At 36.8% G+C, this 18,686-nt stretch overlaps 1 protein-coding gene across 1 annotated transcript; it reads right to left on the bottom strand.

The window, feature by feature from the left end:
• Positions 1-12,410: 12,410 nt before the first annotated feature.
• LOC136261124 (uncharacterized) lies at positions 12,411-14,320 on the bottom strand. The gene is made up of 3 exons (XM_066055094.1): positions 13,676-14,320; positions 13,246-13,534; positions 12,411-13,187 (listed from the first exon to the last, which is right to left on the bottom strand). Exons 1-3 carry the CDS (start codon positions 13,840-13,842, stop codon positions 12,411-12,413), a joined length of 1,233 nt encoding a protein of 410 aa, XP_065911166.1. The 5' UTR covers positions 13,843-14,320.
• Between the last annotated feature and the right edge of the window lie 4,366 nt (positions 14,321-18,686).

Here is an 18,686-nt window from a genome sequence, read left to right as displayed (position 1 = left end):
GCTATCAACTTTTCACAGATTCTATACAAAGTGTGTACTGTCTTACATGTAACTGATGTCCGCTCTGCACCACAAAATATGCAAACATTTGTCTGTGTACTAGACTTAAACCTCTTGCTACATGGCTCATGCATATCTGCAGGTCCCTTGGTAGGTGATTTTTGTTGTTCTAAGTTTATGGTTATACCGTCAATCTTAGCCATGTTGGTCCCTTATAGGAATCTTTTGTAGCAAGATGAACTATGGTATTTTATTGTACCTTGTTCTTGTTCAGACAGCTAGTATCACTTTTCTCTGTTTGTATGGCAAGTGAAATAATATTACCTCGGCCAATTTCATCACTAGAGAGGTACTCAGTTCATTTCTTCTTTTGACAGAAGATACACTCTTCAAGATTGATTTGCTTTGGTGTACCACAAAGATTTACTACATCCTAAAGGGATAAAATTTCACATTCTATCCATAACCACATATTTTATGAATCTCATACCATTTAGTCCTACAGAATGTCTTAAACTGTGATACGGTTAAGCAACTTTTACTTCGTTACAATAGTTTATTACTACATACACTTTCAAGGTAAGCATACCAAAATACACATAAACACACTAAAAAAGGAGTTTATTTATATGTAATATACAAGAAATTGTAAGGAAAAGAAAACCTAATTGTATACTAGTAAGAACAATGATGTAAAAGTTCATAGTAGCATGAGGTGAAAGGAACTTGAAATACAATAGAAACTATAACAGGATGTGTGATCTATTACAACACTATGATCTAAAATAAGTGTCTATGCATGCCTAAATATGTCCATGGTCATAAAGGTTATTATTTTCACTGTGTAAACTAAGTAGTCACCACAGGAAATCAAATTTGGTTGCACTAACAGAGTGGTTGACTGCTCTATTAGAGTATTTGTTACAAGTATTGACCAATAAAAGTGGGAGGGTCATAGCCCCTATGCCCACTCCATTATCACTACCCATGAGTATGATCATTCTGAATAATTTAAGTGTCGCAAAAAAATCTGTTGCTCTAACAATTTAAGAGATTTTTATAATAAGTACATATAATTGAGAACGGTATGGTCATTTTCACATGTTTCGCAGAGTGATACAGTTTTGGCACAGTTACCATGTTGTTCCTGAAATTTCCATGCACCCAATTGTAACATATGTAACCATGGGGCTTGCTCGGGCTCAGTGTGTGTTCATCGTATATATATATATATATATATATATAAACTTTGAAACACAACACTCATTATAAAGGTAGCGAAATCGCCGGAATGTTCTACTTCCAAAAATGGAAGAAAATGATAGATCTATTTTCAAATAGCTAGATCTACTTGGATCTTTCTTTACTCTGTGACATTTTCTCAGCTTTGGATGGAAATAGCTCGTTTACCTATATAATGGCAAAAATGTACAATAATATGAAGTTCCAAAATTGGATGGTTCTGGTCAGTTTTGGAATAATCTGAACCAAATTATATCCATCCAAAATGGGATGGTCAACTGAAACTATTGGCTATACTGAACCCTACCCCAATCAATGCTAAGGACCCACTACCAGGGTTCCCTAACTGGTATACCTGCATCCCCTAATCTGAATACACTCGTCCCATAATCAGTACATGCATTCATACACTGAGAATGCAATTTTGAGAGTAGCTAGCACTTTTTTAATGTTACTGAAAATGGGGCAGGCCTGAGTGAGTTTCACACTGGTAGTCAATTCAACCATACAGGCATACTCACCAGCTATGATATGTTCCACTTCAAAAAATGGAAGAAAATGGTGGATTTACTTTAGGATCTTTCTTTAGCTACTCTGTGACAGTTTCTTCCAATTTTAGCTCACTTCCCTATTATAGTGATGAAAATGTGCAATACGGTTCAAATAATCTGAACTAGCTAAATTTATAGCCGCCAGCTAGCTACTAAATTAACTATGCCACGAGCCCGCTATCTGGATGCGAGACTCAATATATTCGCATGACACTATATCTCAAACATTACGCTCATTTCAAACAAATTTAATAACTTTTACCTTGGTTGTAAAGTTTGAAAAGCCTTGCCGAGGATGAAGCCAACGGTGGTCATCCACACCTCTTCTGAAAGTGGTTTAGGGTCAATCAACGCTCACCTACCCAGGGGTGGTTTGCCTGCAGAACTTTTCTATTGCAGAGTCCCCAGACCCTTTCAGAACAGGCGCTTATAATTTCCAATCGATAAGCGCCGTGCGGAGAAATAGGGTCTCCATTATCATTCACAATGTTCTGGTATTGAGTGTCCTTAGCTATCTCACCAACAGCAGCAGCCACCCCAGCCTGAGAACTGAGAAGCAGAAGATATGACAGCAGACTGAGTGGTACTCCTGACAGAGAGATCAAAATAGGCAGGACGACCAAGATGAAAATCAGGGTGGTATATGGATACTTCAGGGTGGTAATGGATACTTCACTTTTCAGACGATAATGTATATAACTGGGGGCGCGCGGCACCAAGCGTGAGTTGCAGAGATGCTTTTCGAACAGCTCTTGATTCGTACTGCTGTGTAACGGGTTGAACATAGCTGACAACGAAGCGTAATGGATAGTTCACTTTTCAGACGATACAGCTCACTTTCAGTGGGGCGTGCGGCGCCATTTCAAATGTAGCTAGTATGCATCACCAATCATAATAATATTATTAACAAAAAAGTTAACAAGTGCATAGTAGGGGTATAACACTTCTTATTGTTTTACTGTGATTTTATATCGTGCACTACTCCAGCTTGTTTCAGTACTTTTTATCGATGTGCTATGGTCCCTACTCTAGTTAGCTATACATTACAAATTTTTTGAAATAGCTACTTGTTAGTTTTAGTTAACTAATACATAATTTTATTCGTTTTACTAAAAAGTACTTTTAGTTTTAGTTAACTAAACCACCATCAGGTCACAAACTATATGTTTGGATGCTACATATAGCAGTACAGTTTCATTCTGTGCTTCGTTCCTCCTGTAGAACATATGTGAACTTATATGTTCAGTGGTCTATTCATAAGCAACATGGTGTTGTTTTAGGAAGTGTTTTAGTTTTAGTTATAGTTATCTTTCTTAAATCTTTTTAGTTTTAGATTTAGTAAGTTATTCTGTTGTTTTTTAGTTATAATAGATTTAGTTTTAGTTATAACACGGATTTGCTTTTAGTTATAGGTTTAGTTAACTAATACATATTTGCCTTACTAAAAGTACTTTTAGTTTTAGTTATAGTTAACTAAAACAACATTAATTATTAACAGTGAATGTAGAATCTCTTTAAGGTACAGATGAATTGGATATTATTGTTGCAACTATTAGCTAATATGCCAGTCATAACTAGCCATGACCACTTCATTATAGTACAGTATCATATCGAACAGTTTATTGATGGTGATACGTGATACACAAAATGCACTGAATCGCAGAACACTATTGGTGCATACTTTTGTAACTCTTTCTCATAGTAAGTTCATAGCATCCAGCTATTGCGTCACAGCATATGGACTGTTGGAAAGTATTAGTGTTGTACCGATTCCCACTTTTTAGGGAAAACCGATATCCGATATATTTTTACCCTGTTTTACCGATAGTTAACCGATACCCGATTATAGGTCTCTACAAGTTATACTTGTGCATACTCCACTAAAAGTAGAGCTAGTAAAGCCAATGCTGTGAGATTGTACACTTACCTCAACTCAAAGTGGGAAATTTGAAATAGTGGAAATGGAAAGTGGAATTGGAAAATGGAAATGGTTAAATTGTCATATAAATGTACCCTAGAGTAAAATCCTTGTATAGTGGCCACCTCTTAAAGACCACCTTCTTATAAGGCCACCTCCATACAAAGACCACTTTGTAATTAGATCTCAAAGATGGTTAAGGCATACAGACTACTTCATGATCACCTTTTATAAAGACCACTCTCTTTACCAAGACCACTTCTCCACATTGTAATAATACCTAGGTTCCAATGACTCATCAAAACAGCTAGGTCAGCTAAAAAATACTACACTCTTAAGGTCATCATCTCTTTATGAGCCTCACTTTTTGTTGATAGAATAGGTTGTAGTGTACTAGCCACATTTCACTTGCATAGACTAAGGACTTGGCACATCCTGGTACAAACTAAGCGATAATGGTAGATGACTTGAGTGAAGTGTGGACCAAAATATGGAAGGTGACACTGACCTTATTCTATGAGTCATGAGGAAATACATGTTTGAAGCTTATCAAATATTACCATGTTAAGAGGTGGTCTTTATAAAAGGTGACCATGAAGTGGCCTTACCTATCTTTAGAACCTATTTACAATCTGTAGTCTTTGTAAGAAGTGGTCTTTGTACAGAGGTGATCTTTAAAAGTGAGGGGTTTTACTGTAGGACCATAAGAGCCTAGTTGTTTTGATAAAGTCGTGTAATACATGCTTGGAATCTTAGCTATTATTACGAGAGGTGGTCTTTGTAAAGAGGGTGGTCTTTCAGCGGACCATGAAATGGTCTTATACAATCTGCTATCTTTAAGATCTAATTACAATGTGGTCTTTGTATGGAATGGCCTTTATAAGAAGGTGGTCTTTAAAAGGTGGCCCACTAAACAAGGGTTTCACTCTAGGATACATTTATATGACAATTTGACCATTTCCGTTTTCCATTTCTGGTTTCCATTTCCACTGTTTCCAATTGCCCACTCACAGTTGTTAGTCAGACAAGTAAGCTATAGGGCCTGAACCATCACTGTTTATCTTTATGGCTACCACAAAACATAAACAAATTACCTAAGTACATACCAGAGCCTTTGACCACAGCCGTCCAGTGGTACTGCAGCTGCTGAAGCTGAATAGACTAATAATCTGATTGCCATAGCCCATTACAACCGATTTCTAATTATCAGCTTCTATGATCACCGATCCGATTATTGGTACAACTCTAGAAAATATATAGTAGCACATTTGATAGGTATAGGGCAGGCCAGTTGAGTGCATATTTGTTTGTCTGTGTGTTTGTGTCGCATGTTCTATTAGAGTAAGTGCCTTCTCTTTGTAACTCCAATTCTTTGTCAGTGTATTAAGTTAATTTTGCTCAAACCTTTGCTTGCAGTATAGCTACAACTGCTTTTAAATACTCATTGTCGACCATGTTATTACAGTGCCTGCATAATAGGACAGCACCACATAATTTGCACATGCCTTGATAATTATTGGTTTAGCTTACATGCAATTCTGCTGTTTAGTTAACCCCATGTTCACATCACTTTATGCTTGCATGATGGTGGAATAAGATTCATGCAAAGGATATCACCACTGTAGCACATGATCTTTAACGTCCTAATGCATCGATTCATGTTATTGTGGTTAATGTGAAAATGTGAAATGATCCTGCACATAGGGCAGGTACCAATGCTAGTAGTATATATATACTCAACTTTTTTGGTTAATGCTTTGGATTTAAAATGTGATGTATAAAGTACAGACCTTCATGAATGTGACCAAAAACATGATATTTTGGCTTTACTCTTGTGTGTAGTAGATCAACATAACCTGCAGGATATCATAAATGTTTACACTAATTTCTATTATTGCGATTACCCATCAAGTTTACTAGGTTAATTATTACCTTACTTCCAAGAATCAATGCTGCAACTATTGAAACTCAACCACCACGTGATGCTCAAAACGATGTTTAATCCTTTACTTTTGAAATCAATTGTGGCACCACTCAATTGTGGCTACTATTGAAGGTACAGCATTTAACCAAACAAATATGGTAATGTGCAAAGTATTGAACAAGTAATTATATTGGCTGCAGAGAAAAAGTTATACATCACCAATGGAAATACAAGCATAAAGCCTTTTAAAATGTAATAGTTTCTACAACACTAAAATTTTCATTAGCTACCAAAAAATCAGTCCTTATAATGTCAATGTAAGCTTATGTACAGTACCAGTTGTAGATTTCTATGACTGCTAATTTACATAGCTAGTTAATAATCACTGTGTGTCACTCAATTCTTCTTGATATACAACATTTCCTTGTTTAAACCGCACCTTGAATAGTAGCTGCACCTGAGGCAATTTAAAAAAAAATGGGTTCAACATAGTTTTCAAGCATTGAGTGGTGGTCAAATTTGAATAGTTGCTGCATTGATTTTATGAACTAAAGTAATAAATGCTATGGAAGTAATATACCATACTACTTTAAACACTCAAAAGAGGGGACAATATTTGCATAGCTGTAACACATACATAACATCCTTACCAGCCCTCAGCTGAGAACTACACAGATCTCCATGTCTCATTGGTGGACCATGAGTGATCTAGATGTCGACACCTTCAGGAATTAGAGTGATCTAGATGTCGACACCTTCAGGAATTAGGTCCCACTTTTCCAGACACTTCTCTCCTCTTCTCAGATTAAATGCCCAATTACAAAATTCTGGCTGCCTGTACATTACCATATATAACTATTATTCTGGTACTAAAATTATTGTAGGGCTGGGCGGTTTCTCGGTATTATAGTAATACCGCGGTATTGCAATGAAACGATATCTGTATCGCGTAGATTTCGGTGAAACGATAATATCACGATATCGATATTATTACGATTTTTAGTGTTTGTGACAGCTTATTAAGCCCTTAAGGTTGATATAATGCACCTCAAATAATCACGTGATACTACTGCAAACAAGGACCTAGTACTAGCTAGTCAATTTTTTTTACAAAGATCGAGATACTCTAATAGAACAGTCAGCTAGGATCGAGATACCCTAATAAAGCAGTCAGCTACTCTAATATAGCAGTCATCTTTAATAACCGCGATAAATAGTAATATCGTGATATATTTCTGCACGATATATCGTGAAGCGAAACTCCAATACCGCCCAGCCCTACAGTGTCGTCCTTCTGGGAGTGACTGGGACCTTAATGTTATATAAGGAGTATTTTCACAAGATTGTAAGGTCCTACACATTTCAAACAGAGTAATTAATGTTTGGAATAGTTTACCTGATTATGTTGTAAATGCTGATTCGCTAACATCATTCAAGAACCTTTTAGATGAACAATGGGTTGATTATCATTATAATGCCAGACTGATTTGCATGTATTTGAGCAGGATTCACAGGCTGTGTCTCTTTCCTGAAATTAATACTAATGGCCTGCACTTTTACAAACAGTCTTAGAATTCTTTAATTGACTGCAGGACTGAGGCTCAGTGCATTGAAAGCAAAATTTAGTGCAGATTGTGCCTCCCATACAGGTAGCTATTACTTTGTAAGTTGCATCAGATTTGACAAAGCTCAACTTGGTCGTAATTCTCTTTTGACAATCGACAAGCTGTTACTTAGATAATTTGGCAATTTAGAAAGTATCCACTGAATCACTATTTCACAACAAAATTTCTGCTCATGCCTCTGTGTACAGGTCAGTAAAATTAAAACACTGAAGTTTAGCTGTATAAGTAGCTGATATGGTGGAGTTGCAGCTGGGAAAAGTTGACATATCTATCTGTATTATTCTATTCATAGCAGCTACGACTATCCAAAAATATGTTCAGTAGTCCACTCCAAAAATTTTATACAACCGTTTTCATGCAACTTTTCTGATTTTCATTCAGTCCAGTGTACCTTTTATGCAACCTTATTCACCCACTACATATGTGACTGTCTCTGGGAAAACCGGTCTTATCGCCCAATTAAAAGTATCGGTAAACGTCAGGTTTAAATATTCAGTGTGTTGTAGCTGGCCAATGGTGGTAGCTACGCATACCAAATTTTCACACATTTCACAACAATTTCTTACCTTCCTGATCATCCACTGAAGAAGTAGTCAACAGCTGAGTTTCCGCCATTTTAGATAGTTTTAAAACCAAGGTTGTCTGTATCAGGCGAGCTCCAGAAGGGTGGGAAGCGGGGGCCCTGGAAGGCGGGCAAGATGGTGTTCAAAAATTGAAAAGAAACGTGCTGGGATGAATTAGGCCAAGTTATAGGCCATTCAGGGCTCAGAACTGGCTAAAATGAAAGGAAACTTATAGCATAGGTCATTGTCCAACACCACGGAGCTGTACAGCCACACACAGCCATCACCTGGTTGGCCAGGGCTCTATCAAGACCCCAGACCACTCGTACGGCTCGCCACTGTGCTCTAAAAAAGCAGCCAGCAAAAGCAGACCACTTTACTCTGGTCGACTGTGGCAGTGAAACTTGATAGTGCATTCATTAAGCTTTGTGTTTGTGTGAAAAAATCAAACTTCCTGTCTTGGGCGATAAGAACGGTTTTCGTAGATCCAGTCACATATAGCTCTTATGCTATATCTCTTTTCTCTCTCTCTCCCTGTGTTGTGCATAGCTAGCTACCTACCTATTTCAAAACATCAACATCTCTTGTATAGCCGGCTAATAGTGTTTTTGTAAGAACTTGTGCAATAACTATGCTTGCAATTAATAACACGAAGGAGATCACTTAATAAGCCGGATTGCTGACTTGGAAAACAAGTGATCTGTGTGATTTCCAGCTAAATCTTAAGTCTTGCTGGGCCCTTTCTCACCCAGCAGCTATAGAGCCTTAAGCTTAGTACTTTAGTAAAATTGTACTTTAGTAATGATTACAGATAAGGTATACATCTTAAATGTGAGATTAATAAATTACTGTAGGACCAAATATTTCAGACAGGGACCAAAAGTCTTGATAAAAACTACCCTAAATATTTTGGTGTTATTACTATGATTGGTCCAGGAACAACATTTTCAGTAACAACTTTTGTCCCAGGCTATTATTTGCTGGACCAAAGTTTCCGTGACAGTGACTACCCAATGCTCTCAACACACATCTGTGTGAATGTGTATATGAAAACATCTATATGTACGTGTATGAAACAACATGCATGAAAACATCTCTTTTCCCAACTAGCAATAGTCCACCCTTCAAGGGATCTTTCAATCCCTTGCAAGTGACATTTCATTGACAGTTAATTAAGAATAGATAGTGAAAGAATCACTATGTTGTGTGGTTGTATATAATCAGGTAGTGCAAACAGCAGAAGTGACAAAATAAAATTTGCGCTCATTATTAAAAGATGCTTGCAAGATTGCAAGTGACTTGCGAAACTTGCAAGATAAGGGACATTTTCCGTGCAAGAGTCTTGCACATCATTTCTCCCTGGGTAACAAGATTCAGTTTAAGTGGATGGTTCAGATTGATGTGTTGGTATAATCAACACTTTAGGACACACAGAAGTGAACATTTCTACTAGCCCACTGCAGATGCATAAGTTGCAGGATTATTTGAAATTAGTTTGCAGTTTACTCAAAACCACAAAAGTTGTCTCCCTTTGAAACTTTAGTCATTCACGATATCTCAATTGGTCATTATAGTATTTTTAAACCATGATTGCAACTTGTAAAATGCTGTACATATTTAAATTGTAGGATTTCTGTCTGTAGTCAAATGTCCATTACATCCATTTGATTGTACATTTGCAGAACTAAAATTAATGACAAAAATTATCTTTTCATTGCCTCCCACTAGGTTATGGGATCACCACTGATGGAATCACTACCTATATTAATGCTTCAACTTGTAATCTGAGATATCTACCAATTAACCCTCCAATCATTATTGATCTACCAGTGAAACTGTAAACCATTACCACCATATATAATATAATGTATATACACTAGAAATGATATGCACATATGAATTATCAATATGAATAATAGTTTTGCTTATATGCTACAAAACGTGGTAATCGAGGTAGAATTTCAAGCATATAAATTTTCTCATAAAGTTGTAATGTAGAAGAACACTGCTACCAAAATTAATATCATTGTGTTATTAATTGTATTATCACTTTCCCTGTGATATGAAAGCAGTTTGCACTTTTACGGTACCTTGCATGGCTTTGCAATGGTTGCCATTGGCTTGCAATGGTTACCATTATGAATGTTAATTACAGACTAAGCTGATGAAACAGGTACGCAAACCAGCTTCTTGATGTATACTTTTGTTAACAGTACACAGACATCATTAGACGATTAATAAGAGTATCTAAAGCTGTATATAGCTGTATCTATATAGGTATTGCATAATGCTTATATATCACTGTATGTTTGCAACTGTGCTTGGATGTGAAGTGTTTTCAGGCATATAATATATGGAACATTTGGCCATCAACTGTAAACCTGATGCAGAATGTATTTATGTCCACTTATACCATAATATTGTCACTATTCATGAATGTACCAAATCAAATCATAGAGTAATGCCATAGAGTCTATGAAATTCTTCTATAAATAGAAAGTTAAATGTCAAGCAGTATGTGATTGCATGCTATAGTGTGCAGACCACACAACACCAGTCAACAACTAATATGCAAATGTATATAGGTACATGTCTGCATGAGTGCATGTGACACAAACTCTATTCACTTGTAGTCTTACATTTCCTGTTTGCAACAAAGCAACAAACAAATTATGTGGAAGTATTATATACCACAATAAACATTTCACCATTATAATGTTATACAACATAACATAGCGTGATATCATAGTTACAAAACTTGATGACTAGTAGGATACAACAGTACAATATCGTACAGTACAATAGTACTGTATAGTAGGAGAGGCGTGGGTTTTTCTGGCCAAAAATATCACCGAAAGACCAGCTTCACAATACCATCCTGGCAACTTGGCAGTATTAGTTAGGTATAACCAAGCCCAAAATTGCCTTCAGTTTGACCCTAAATGCTTCCAATAGATTGCAACAATTTTTTTTTAATTATTCAATGGAATTTTCTACTGACTGACTAACTTCTGCCTGATGCCTTCAGACAAGTGTAACTAAGTAACGGCTAAGGCTACAGGCTTTACTGTTCGATGTTGCTTCGTCCCAAGATGTGCCTTTGGCATACCGCAGTACGTACAATGTACACATCTTTATCCTCCTTTGTGTCCCATCTCTTTTTGCTAACAGTTAGTGGTGATGATTCGCAGTAGTGCCGCAATGGCTTCCCTATGGGAATCATCCATATTTTCCATGGTGACTGGATTGATTGCAGAGGCACTTCTCCTACCTGTTCTTCGTTTGTAGCGCTATGCAACAGGCTGAACATAGCTGAAAGCAAAGCGTAATGGCCACTTTCACTTTCATGTCAGTAATTGATAGTTTTATTTTACGTTATAAATAAATTTTTCCTTCACAATTATACAGTCGTAATTACGGCACAGAAAGCACAAACAAAGATAACATAACTACCACTAAAACAGAAGTTACCCTAATACGTAACTACAACTAAAACTAGCTACCTTAGTACAACTTAATTATGTACAATTACAAGTGGGGCTTTGAGAAGGAAAATCAGTGTCTTCTCACTGATAGTTGGAGTGCACGAATTGTCCATATTTTTTGTGGTGTGACTGGATTGATGCAGAAGCGCTTCTCCTACTACCTGTTGTTTGTAGTGCTGTGTAACAGGCTGAAGCCACTTCACTTTCGAGCCAGTAATTGATATTTGGAGTTGAAAACATTACCTCTGGCAACAGTCTTTCTTTTGATGTGGTATGCATGGGTTCACCAATCATAATAATATTTATTTTATTTATTTATTAATACTTTACAAGAGCATACAAATTAAAAAATGAAGACCTAGAAAGATTAAAATACAGACTCTACCAGTGTCTTGAACTGGTCACTGTTTGTAGTTGCTGTCATGTGCTTGAGTTTGTATCCTGCTGATCTTGTGGGTCCAGAGATAAATTCTAATATGTTGAACTTTTTAGATGAAAATTTTACTGATTTTATATAATATATTTAAAAATACAGCTAAATCGTAAATACACATGAGTGGAAGAAGCTTCAGTCTCAAAAACCTTTCTTTGTAGTTACTGGTGTAGTCGTTAAGAATATATTTGGTTGGCCTCTTTTGTACTCTTTCTAATAGCTCTATACTAGACAGATGCAAACAGCATCGTGGGGCGAGCCTGAACATATTTAATGGGAGTATGCATAGCAGCAATAGGTAGTTGATGATGAGTGTATATTCAAGTGAACGTGGTAGCACGATGTGATGAAACAGAGATAGCTCAAATGAGATCTTGCTACTGTTTGTAAGTGGTATAATATATGCATGCTATATTAACTGCATTATAGCTATTGCAATTCTCTAGGTAGCCAGCTACTGATTGTCATGCAGTGTTCAACTGGATGGTGAACTCAGCAGATTTTTTGTTAGCTATAAATAAGAGGAACTATAAATCCCTTTAATGTTATAGACATGATTGTACAGTGGTCAATTTATAAGAAATGATCATCTACACCATCTACACAAAGGTATAATAGTACCTTGGATATTAGCTATTAGTATAGCCAGGTGTAGTATGAAGTACCGAGTTAACCATAGGCTATCACAACACACAAATAGCTAGATTGAAGAGCACGCCACCTCATCTCAGTGTTTAAAGCAAAATACCTAAATCTGCAATGTTTCGCAAATCTGCCATCATGATAAAACATTAGATGCTTAAAATATGCTCCTATAGTAACAGAGTTTAAACTTGGTGCTAAAAATTCAGCTTTACCAGTAGGAAAAAGAACAGGAAAAGCACGGGTGATGTAACCTTCACATTGAAATTCATTTAAGGGATTTTGTCCTCTGACTGGCCATGTTACTGTAGTTGACTGCAATGAATTACTGATATTCTGTTGCTCAGTATTGGTTTCAGGAATAATTGGAACAAAAGTCCTACATAAATCTGGGTCACACTGGTCTTGTATTGGGCCTGTTGGCAAATCAGCATCAGTAGGATCAGAAGACACAGATATAGTAGGTATATTTGTTAGATGATCATTTTCAGGTAAAGTTGACAGATTTTCGTAATTGATTGTAATATCACTGAAGTATATATTATTTGTTATCAACCATTGTAAGGCAGTCAGTACCTTCGATCTACGTACACAGAAGTCATGATGGCTATGAGAGCCTTCTTTCCTAACAATAACAATATCCAAATTTGATGGTAGACGTGGTAAATGCATAACAAACGAGGGAACATCCTGGGGCAAATTTATGACATGGCCACTATACCCATACTGTCCATGCGGCAAACGATGAATGGACATCAGTGGTATCACTGGGGAAATTAGCATTTGTTCAACTTCTGACAATCCCTGCATAAACAGATAAAGGTTAAAAGGCCATTCATTAACAAGGTACGTTATTACTTACAGTAAGTTCCGGTGGAACTGATCCAGGGTCCAAATTATTAGCGGCAGAAAACAGCTTTGGTATATGGTTATCATTGTGACAACGCGTACATGTGCGTGCGTCATTTACTGAAACGGTTGGGAACTTTTCATAACAGGTTGAACATCTGACTGGATCCAATGAAGCTAATTCAGCATGAAATTCCGCAACCTTAGAAATAACAGCAGGGTCATTGTATGCTGGCAATTCGGCATCTTGTGATCCGTTGATGTTTACATCAGGATTTGTGTCTGTACCGAGATTCGAAGCACTATCAAAACAAATAAAATCAATGTTAGCATGGTACATATACAAATCTGATAACACAACGTAAACCATAAGCAAGCAAACAAAATTATTATGTAGATAAATCAATGTTATTGTTGTGTGACTGATTCATTATTTTACATACTAATTCTGCCTTCTCTGCTGCAAGATTGTGTCCCTTTTCCGAGCATATCTTGTTCTGGAGTATTCTCTGTTTCTCCTTCGTCTTTCTTCAGCTTCTTCTGGTGTTTCTCGGTCCCTTCTCAATCTGTACAGCTGTCTCCTTCTTCTAAGCCGTTCTTCTGCATTCATTTAGCCAACCTTAGGTGATTTTCATATTCACGCGCTGATACACGTGTTTCATACGCTGTAATCTACGTCGTATATTTCTCCGTGACATGGTCGATGAGACTAACATATATGGAAGTGCTGTAATCTACTTCGTATATTTCTCCGTGACATGGTCGATGAGACTAACATATATGGAAGTGCTGTAATCTACGTCGTATATTTCTCCGTGACATGGTCGATGAGACGAACATATATGGAAGTGCTGTAATCTACGTCGTATATTTCTCCGTGGCATGGTCGATGAGACGAACATATATGGAAGTGCTGTAATCTACGTCGTATATTTCTCCGTGACATGGTCGATGAGACGAACATATATGGAAGTGCTGTAATCTACATCGTATATTTCTCCGTGGCATGGTCGATGAGACGAACATATATGGAAGTGCTGTGATTTACGCCGTTTATTTCACGGTAAGTCCGTTTATTTCAGGGTCTCTTTCCGATTTTTTCTGTAGTTTTTTGGGCATGGTCGCTGAGACGAAAGTTACGTGGGCGACTCGCTAGTGTGGGGCTCGCTCAGGCTCGCCCCAATCAGATAGTAAATAGGGCTTCCACAAGCAAGAACAATACATTAAAGTAGATCTAATCAGACACATAACACAGATTCTTTCTAGTCTCCAAACAGTAACTGTCTTTAAATATGTGGCAAAGTAATCCAAAAGATTTATATATAAGCTTTAGAAGTAATGTTTTGATAGTGTGATCTCCATGATAAACTTTGAATATCAGAAAAATAGATACTAAGATCTTTACAACTATCAGAACAAGGAATGACATTTCTGTTGGTAATATACAATGAATTAAATTTGACAAATCTTCTTGAAATCTTTGAATGTCCATTTCAGATTTTATTTTCATAAAGCACTTTGTATCATCAGCAAAGATAAACATATTGGATGAATGAATAGCAGAGGGAAAATCATTAATGTAAATTAGAAAGAGTAAGGGGCCAAGTATACTTCCCTGTGTTAACATTTATACAGCTCTATTCAAGTTTATTAATTAAATCCATCAGTTCTTTGACTTTCCAATGAAAACACTAACAAGTGTAATGCTTACTTCCTGGTTCCCACTTGGTCCTTCATCACACTTTATTTTAGCTTCGTAAAACCACAAAACGTTATAACCTGGGGGCTCTAAAGGCAAGGTAGAATAGTTTTGTTAGTATCCCAGCATATAATAGTGCAATTTGGCACTAAACTATGTAACAACAGTGTTTTATTATAGCTACAATATCAACTACCTGTACTATAAATACTTACAAAGTACAGAGAAACAATGTTAAAATGATAAATAGACAATTGAAACCGATATATACAATTCATGAAGTAAGAAGTTATGCCACTTAATCACCTGATACATGCACATGCGTGTTGTTGTATTTCTGAAATTGACCATTCTGCAAAAATTGATGCGGGAAGTGGAACAGAAACATAATTATCAATTGGAGTGGCCTAACTGAGGACTGAAGTTCATCTTTGCCATATTCTTGTTAACCTTTTTTAAACTTTAAATCCTCTTCATTTTCAAAAGCCTTAGTTCTCCATGTACACAGTCAAAGAGTCAGAATACTGAGAAGGTAGCATTAGCCCTGCCACTCCACCACAGCTCTATGCCAACACTGAGAACCCCCTGATACATAATTTGTTCATTTAAACCTTTGACGTGTTTTGCATTACTTTAAATTCATTGTACCAGAATAAACTTGTCTTGGTGGCCTGGAGTGTCCATGTCATCTGGGATCAAAAGCTACAATCTTAAAGTCCTCACATGACACATGATCCAACTGGGGAGCAAAGGCAGTTCTTGAAGTATCCAAGAGACCCAGTATACACACAAGGGCATGGTCACTGTTTCCTCTACTATCAACTCCATTGACCAACTTCTTACTGGACGCCGTTGTTAGCAATCTAGACTTGTAATGGACACTGCTAGCATATCTAGATATGAAGTTAATCCTAGGTAAACATTTATGAAGGTTTTGTGGTACCATTGTTTACCAGTAACCTACCTGTAACTTCAATGCAGGTACGATGTAATGTAGTCTCTTGCGTGCCAGAGGTGGGCAATGCAATTAATATCGATAGCTACCAATACTTTTCAAAGTAATGGCTGGAATGTTTCATTTTTTGAGCATTTTTTGAGCATTTTTTTAATGTTTGCATCATTTTATGTGGCCATTAGTCCCATTAGGCCATACCTATTGAATTATATGCCGTGCAGGCAAAACCTTAAAATATTTTGGGTCGGTTTGATTATAATAATTTACATGATAGAATATTCAACCATTAGGCCACTCCAATTGGTGTACCGGATTCTGGTCCTGTTCACTCTGAAAGGGGCATGCGGGTGGGCAAGTTTTGTCATTATGTCATTATTAGTATATATACTGTTAAAATCACTATATTAAAACTCTACTAGATACAGCTACATGACTGTAATACATGCATTAGCATGAATTATTTATCATTATCGTAGTGTATAGTAAGGACCACAAAGGAGTAGGTGTGGCCCACGAAATAACATCACCCAAAAGATAGCCTCAATTTTCCCAGACGACGATGAGGCAGTAGTGGTTAGGTAAAACTAAGCCCAAACAAGCTTTCAGATCGACCCGAAACGCTTTCAACAAGTTGCTACGGAATTTTAAATTTTCTTTATTCAACAGAATTTTCTACTGACTGACTGCCTGATGCCTTCAGACAAGCGTAACTTGATAACGGCTCAGGAAGGCTACGGGCTTGATTTTTTCACTGTTCGACGTCACTTCAACCCAAGAAGTGCCTTTTGGCATACCGCAGTACGTACAATGCATTCTTCATGGACTTACCAGTGTCCTCCTTTGTGTCTCATTCATCTTTGCTGACAGCCGGCGAAAAGTGTCGATTTGGTGGTAACACGTCCCTTCGTAACGAAAATCGTCCATATTTTTCATAGTGGCTACTTCGATTGCAGAGGTCTTTTTAAAACAGTTTTTGATTCGTACTGCTGTGTAACGAGTTGAACATGGGACTATCAAGCAATGGAATAACCTCCCTAATCACATCATCGATACAGAGTCACTAGAACAGTTTAATAATTGTATTTTTGGACTAGATTTGTTGTAATTAACCCCCTTTTTGTTTTGAGGGTCCCCCCCCCTCCTGGATGTAACCAGCACTGAGTGCTGTCTTTCCAGTATCTAATCATAATCATAATCATAATCATAACATAGCTGACAACGAAGCATAATAGATACTTCACTTTTCAGTCGATATAGCTGGGGCGCGCGGCGCTATTTCAAATGTAGTATCATAAGAATATTATTTACAAAAAAGTTAACAAACAAGTATTTCAAAAAAAATTTGTAATTTATAACTAGTGTAGGGACCATAGCACATCGATAAAAAGTACTGAAACAAGCTGGAGTAGTGCACAATATTAAATCACAGTAGAAGTGTTATATCCCATAATAGAAATGCACAGTAGGGATATAACACTTCTTATTGTTTTACTGTGATTTAATATCGTGCACTACTCCAGCTTGTTTCAGTACTGTGCTATGGTCCCTACTCTAGTTATAAATTCCAAATTTTTTGAAATACTCAGCTTGTATACAACGAAGTAAAACCTACAAATGCTGACACATTTAGACACCAGTCACAAAAATATGAACTATATGGCTTCTAAAAACAAATTTTAAAAAGTCAAAAGCCATATACTAAGGTTGTCACCAACAATAGCACGCGCCAGAAAGCAATGCAACATGTGCCAATAAACGGGGTAGACATTAAGTAGAGTATACGCATGCATAACGAGCAGTAAAATTGTAATAATAGCAATAATGACTAATCTAGAGATTTTAGACATTTTGGTGTGGTCAGGGGACCAGAAACCAGTATACCAATTGGAGTGGCCTTATAGGTGAAATTTATACCATACAAAAAGAGCCACAGCTATAAAAGGCCTTGCATGGAGCATCATAGGGTGTTCTGTAGTACCATAATGCATTACTGTACAATAAACAAGCCTCTTGAGTATTTATGAAGATTTCACCATTAAAGCTCGACCTTTAAGACTTGAGGAGTTATTCTAATAGCTGATTTCCACTCGCACACATGAGATTGACCATGTGATCCTATATCACATAATTATCATTATTATTTCAGGTCATGCAAAAAGACAGTCAGTCGGACCTGTGCAACATAAAATCCAATAGGTATGACCTTACATGTTTAGCACTGAGTAAACTTACTGTTTTCATCCATAACTTTTATGACTTTTATGTCCCTTCAATTTGAACAAAACCATTGCATTGCCAAAGCGATTTGTATGTGAATGTCACTGGCACACGTATTAATTGGCTACCTGAGCGGTAGAAATGATTTAGTATCAGTATTTCACCAGTTTTTGCAAAGGGGCAGCCAGACTACATTATATTATTGATTTGTACTGACAGGGCAATTACCCAAGTAAGCTACATGAGGTAATACTCACAACAATTGTTGGTCAGGTATCATAATCCAGTGATGTACTGATGTGTGATTATAAACGCAGGGCTGAACAGAAGGCTATGTGACCAGATGTGCAAAAAGGTATATTTTTCACATATTTAAAATACATGCCAGAATTTTATCGTAACAACTGATTTCTCTACATCAAGATGCAGCCACATACTTTGGCTTCACCCATGCATGGAAATTATGCAATGCTGTTAAAAAGTTATGAAGTTTCAAGTTCAAAAATGGGTAAATTTTTGTGTTATAGTCTGGTGTAGCTGATTGACATATAATCTATGCAATATACTCATACTGGAATTTCCA

This window comes from Dysidea avara, chromosome 7 (assembly GCF_963678975.1).
Source record: "Dysidea avara chromosome 7, odDysAvar1.4, whole genome shotgun sequence".
Classification (NCBI taxonomy): Eukaryota; Metazoa; Porifera; class Demospongiae; order Dictyoceratida; family Dysideidae; genus Dysidea; species Dysidea avara.
Note: the sequence above shows the minus strand (reverse complement) of the source record. Positions and strands in the feature narration are given on the sequence as shown.

Excerpts from the sequence above, each read along its gene's own strand:
- LOC136261124 (XM_066055094.1), bottom strand. The coding sequence starts at position 13,842 with ATGAATGCAGAAGAACGGCTTAGAAGAAGGAGACAGCTGTACAGATTG. Across the intron at positions 13,535-13,675 it reads CAGCAGAGAAGGCAGAATTA|TGCTTCGAATCTCGGTACAG; the intron begins GTATGTAAAATA and ends TTGTTTTGATAG. Across the intron at positions 13,188-13,245 it reads CAGTTCCACCGGAACTTACT|GGATTGTCAGAAGTTGAACA; the intron begins GTAAGTAATAAC and ends CTGTTTATGCAG.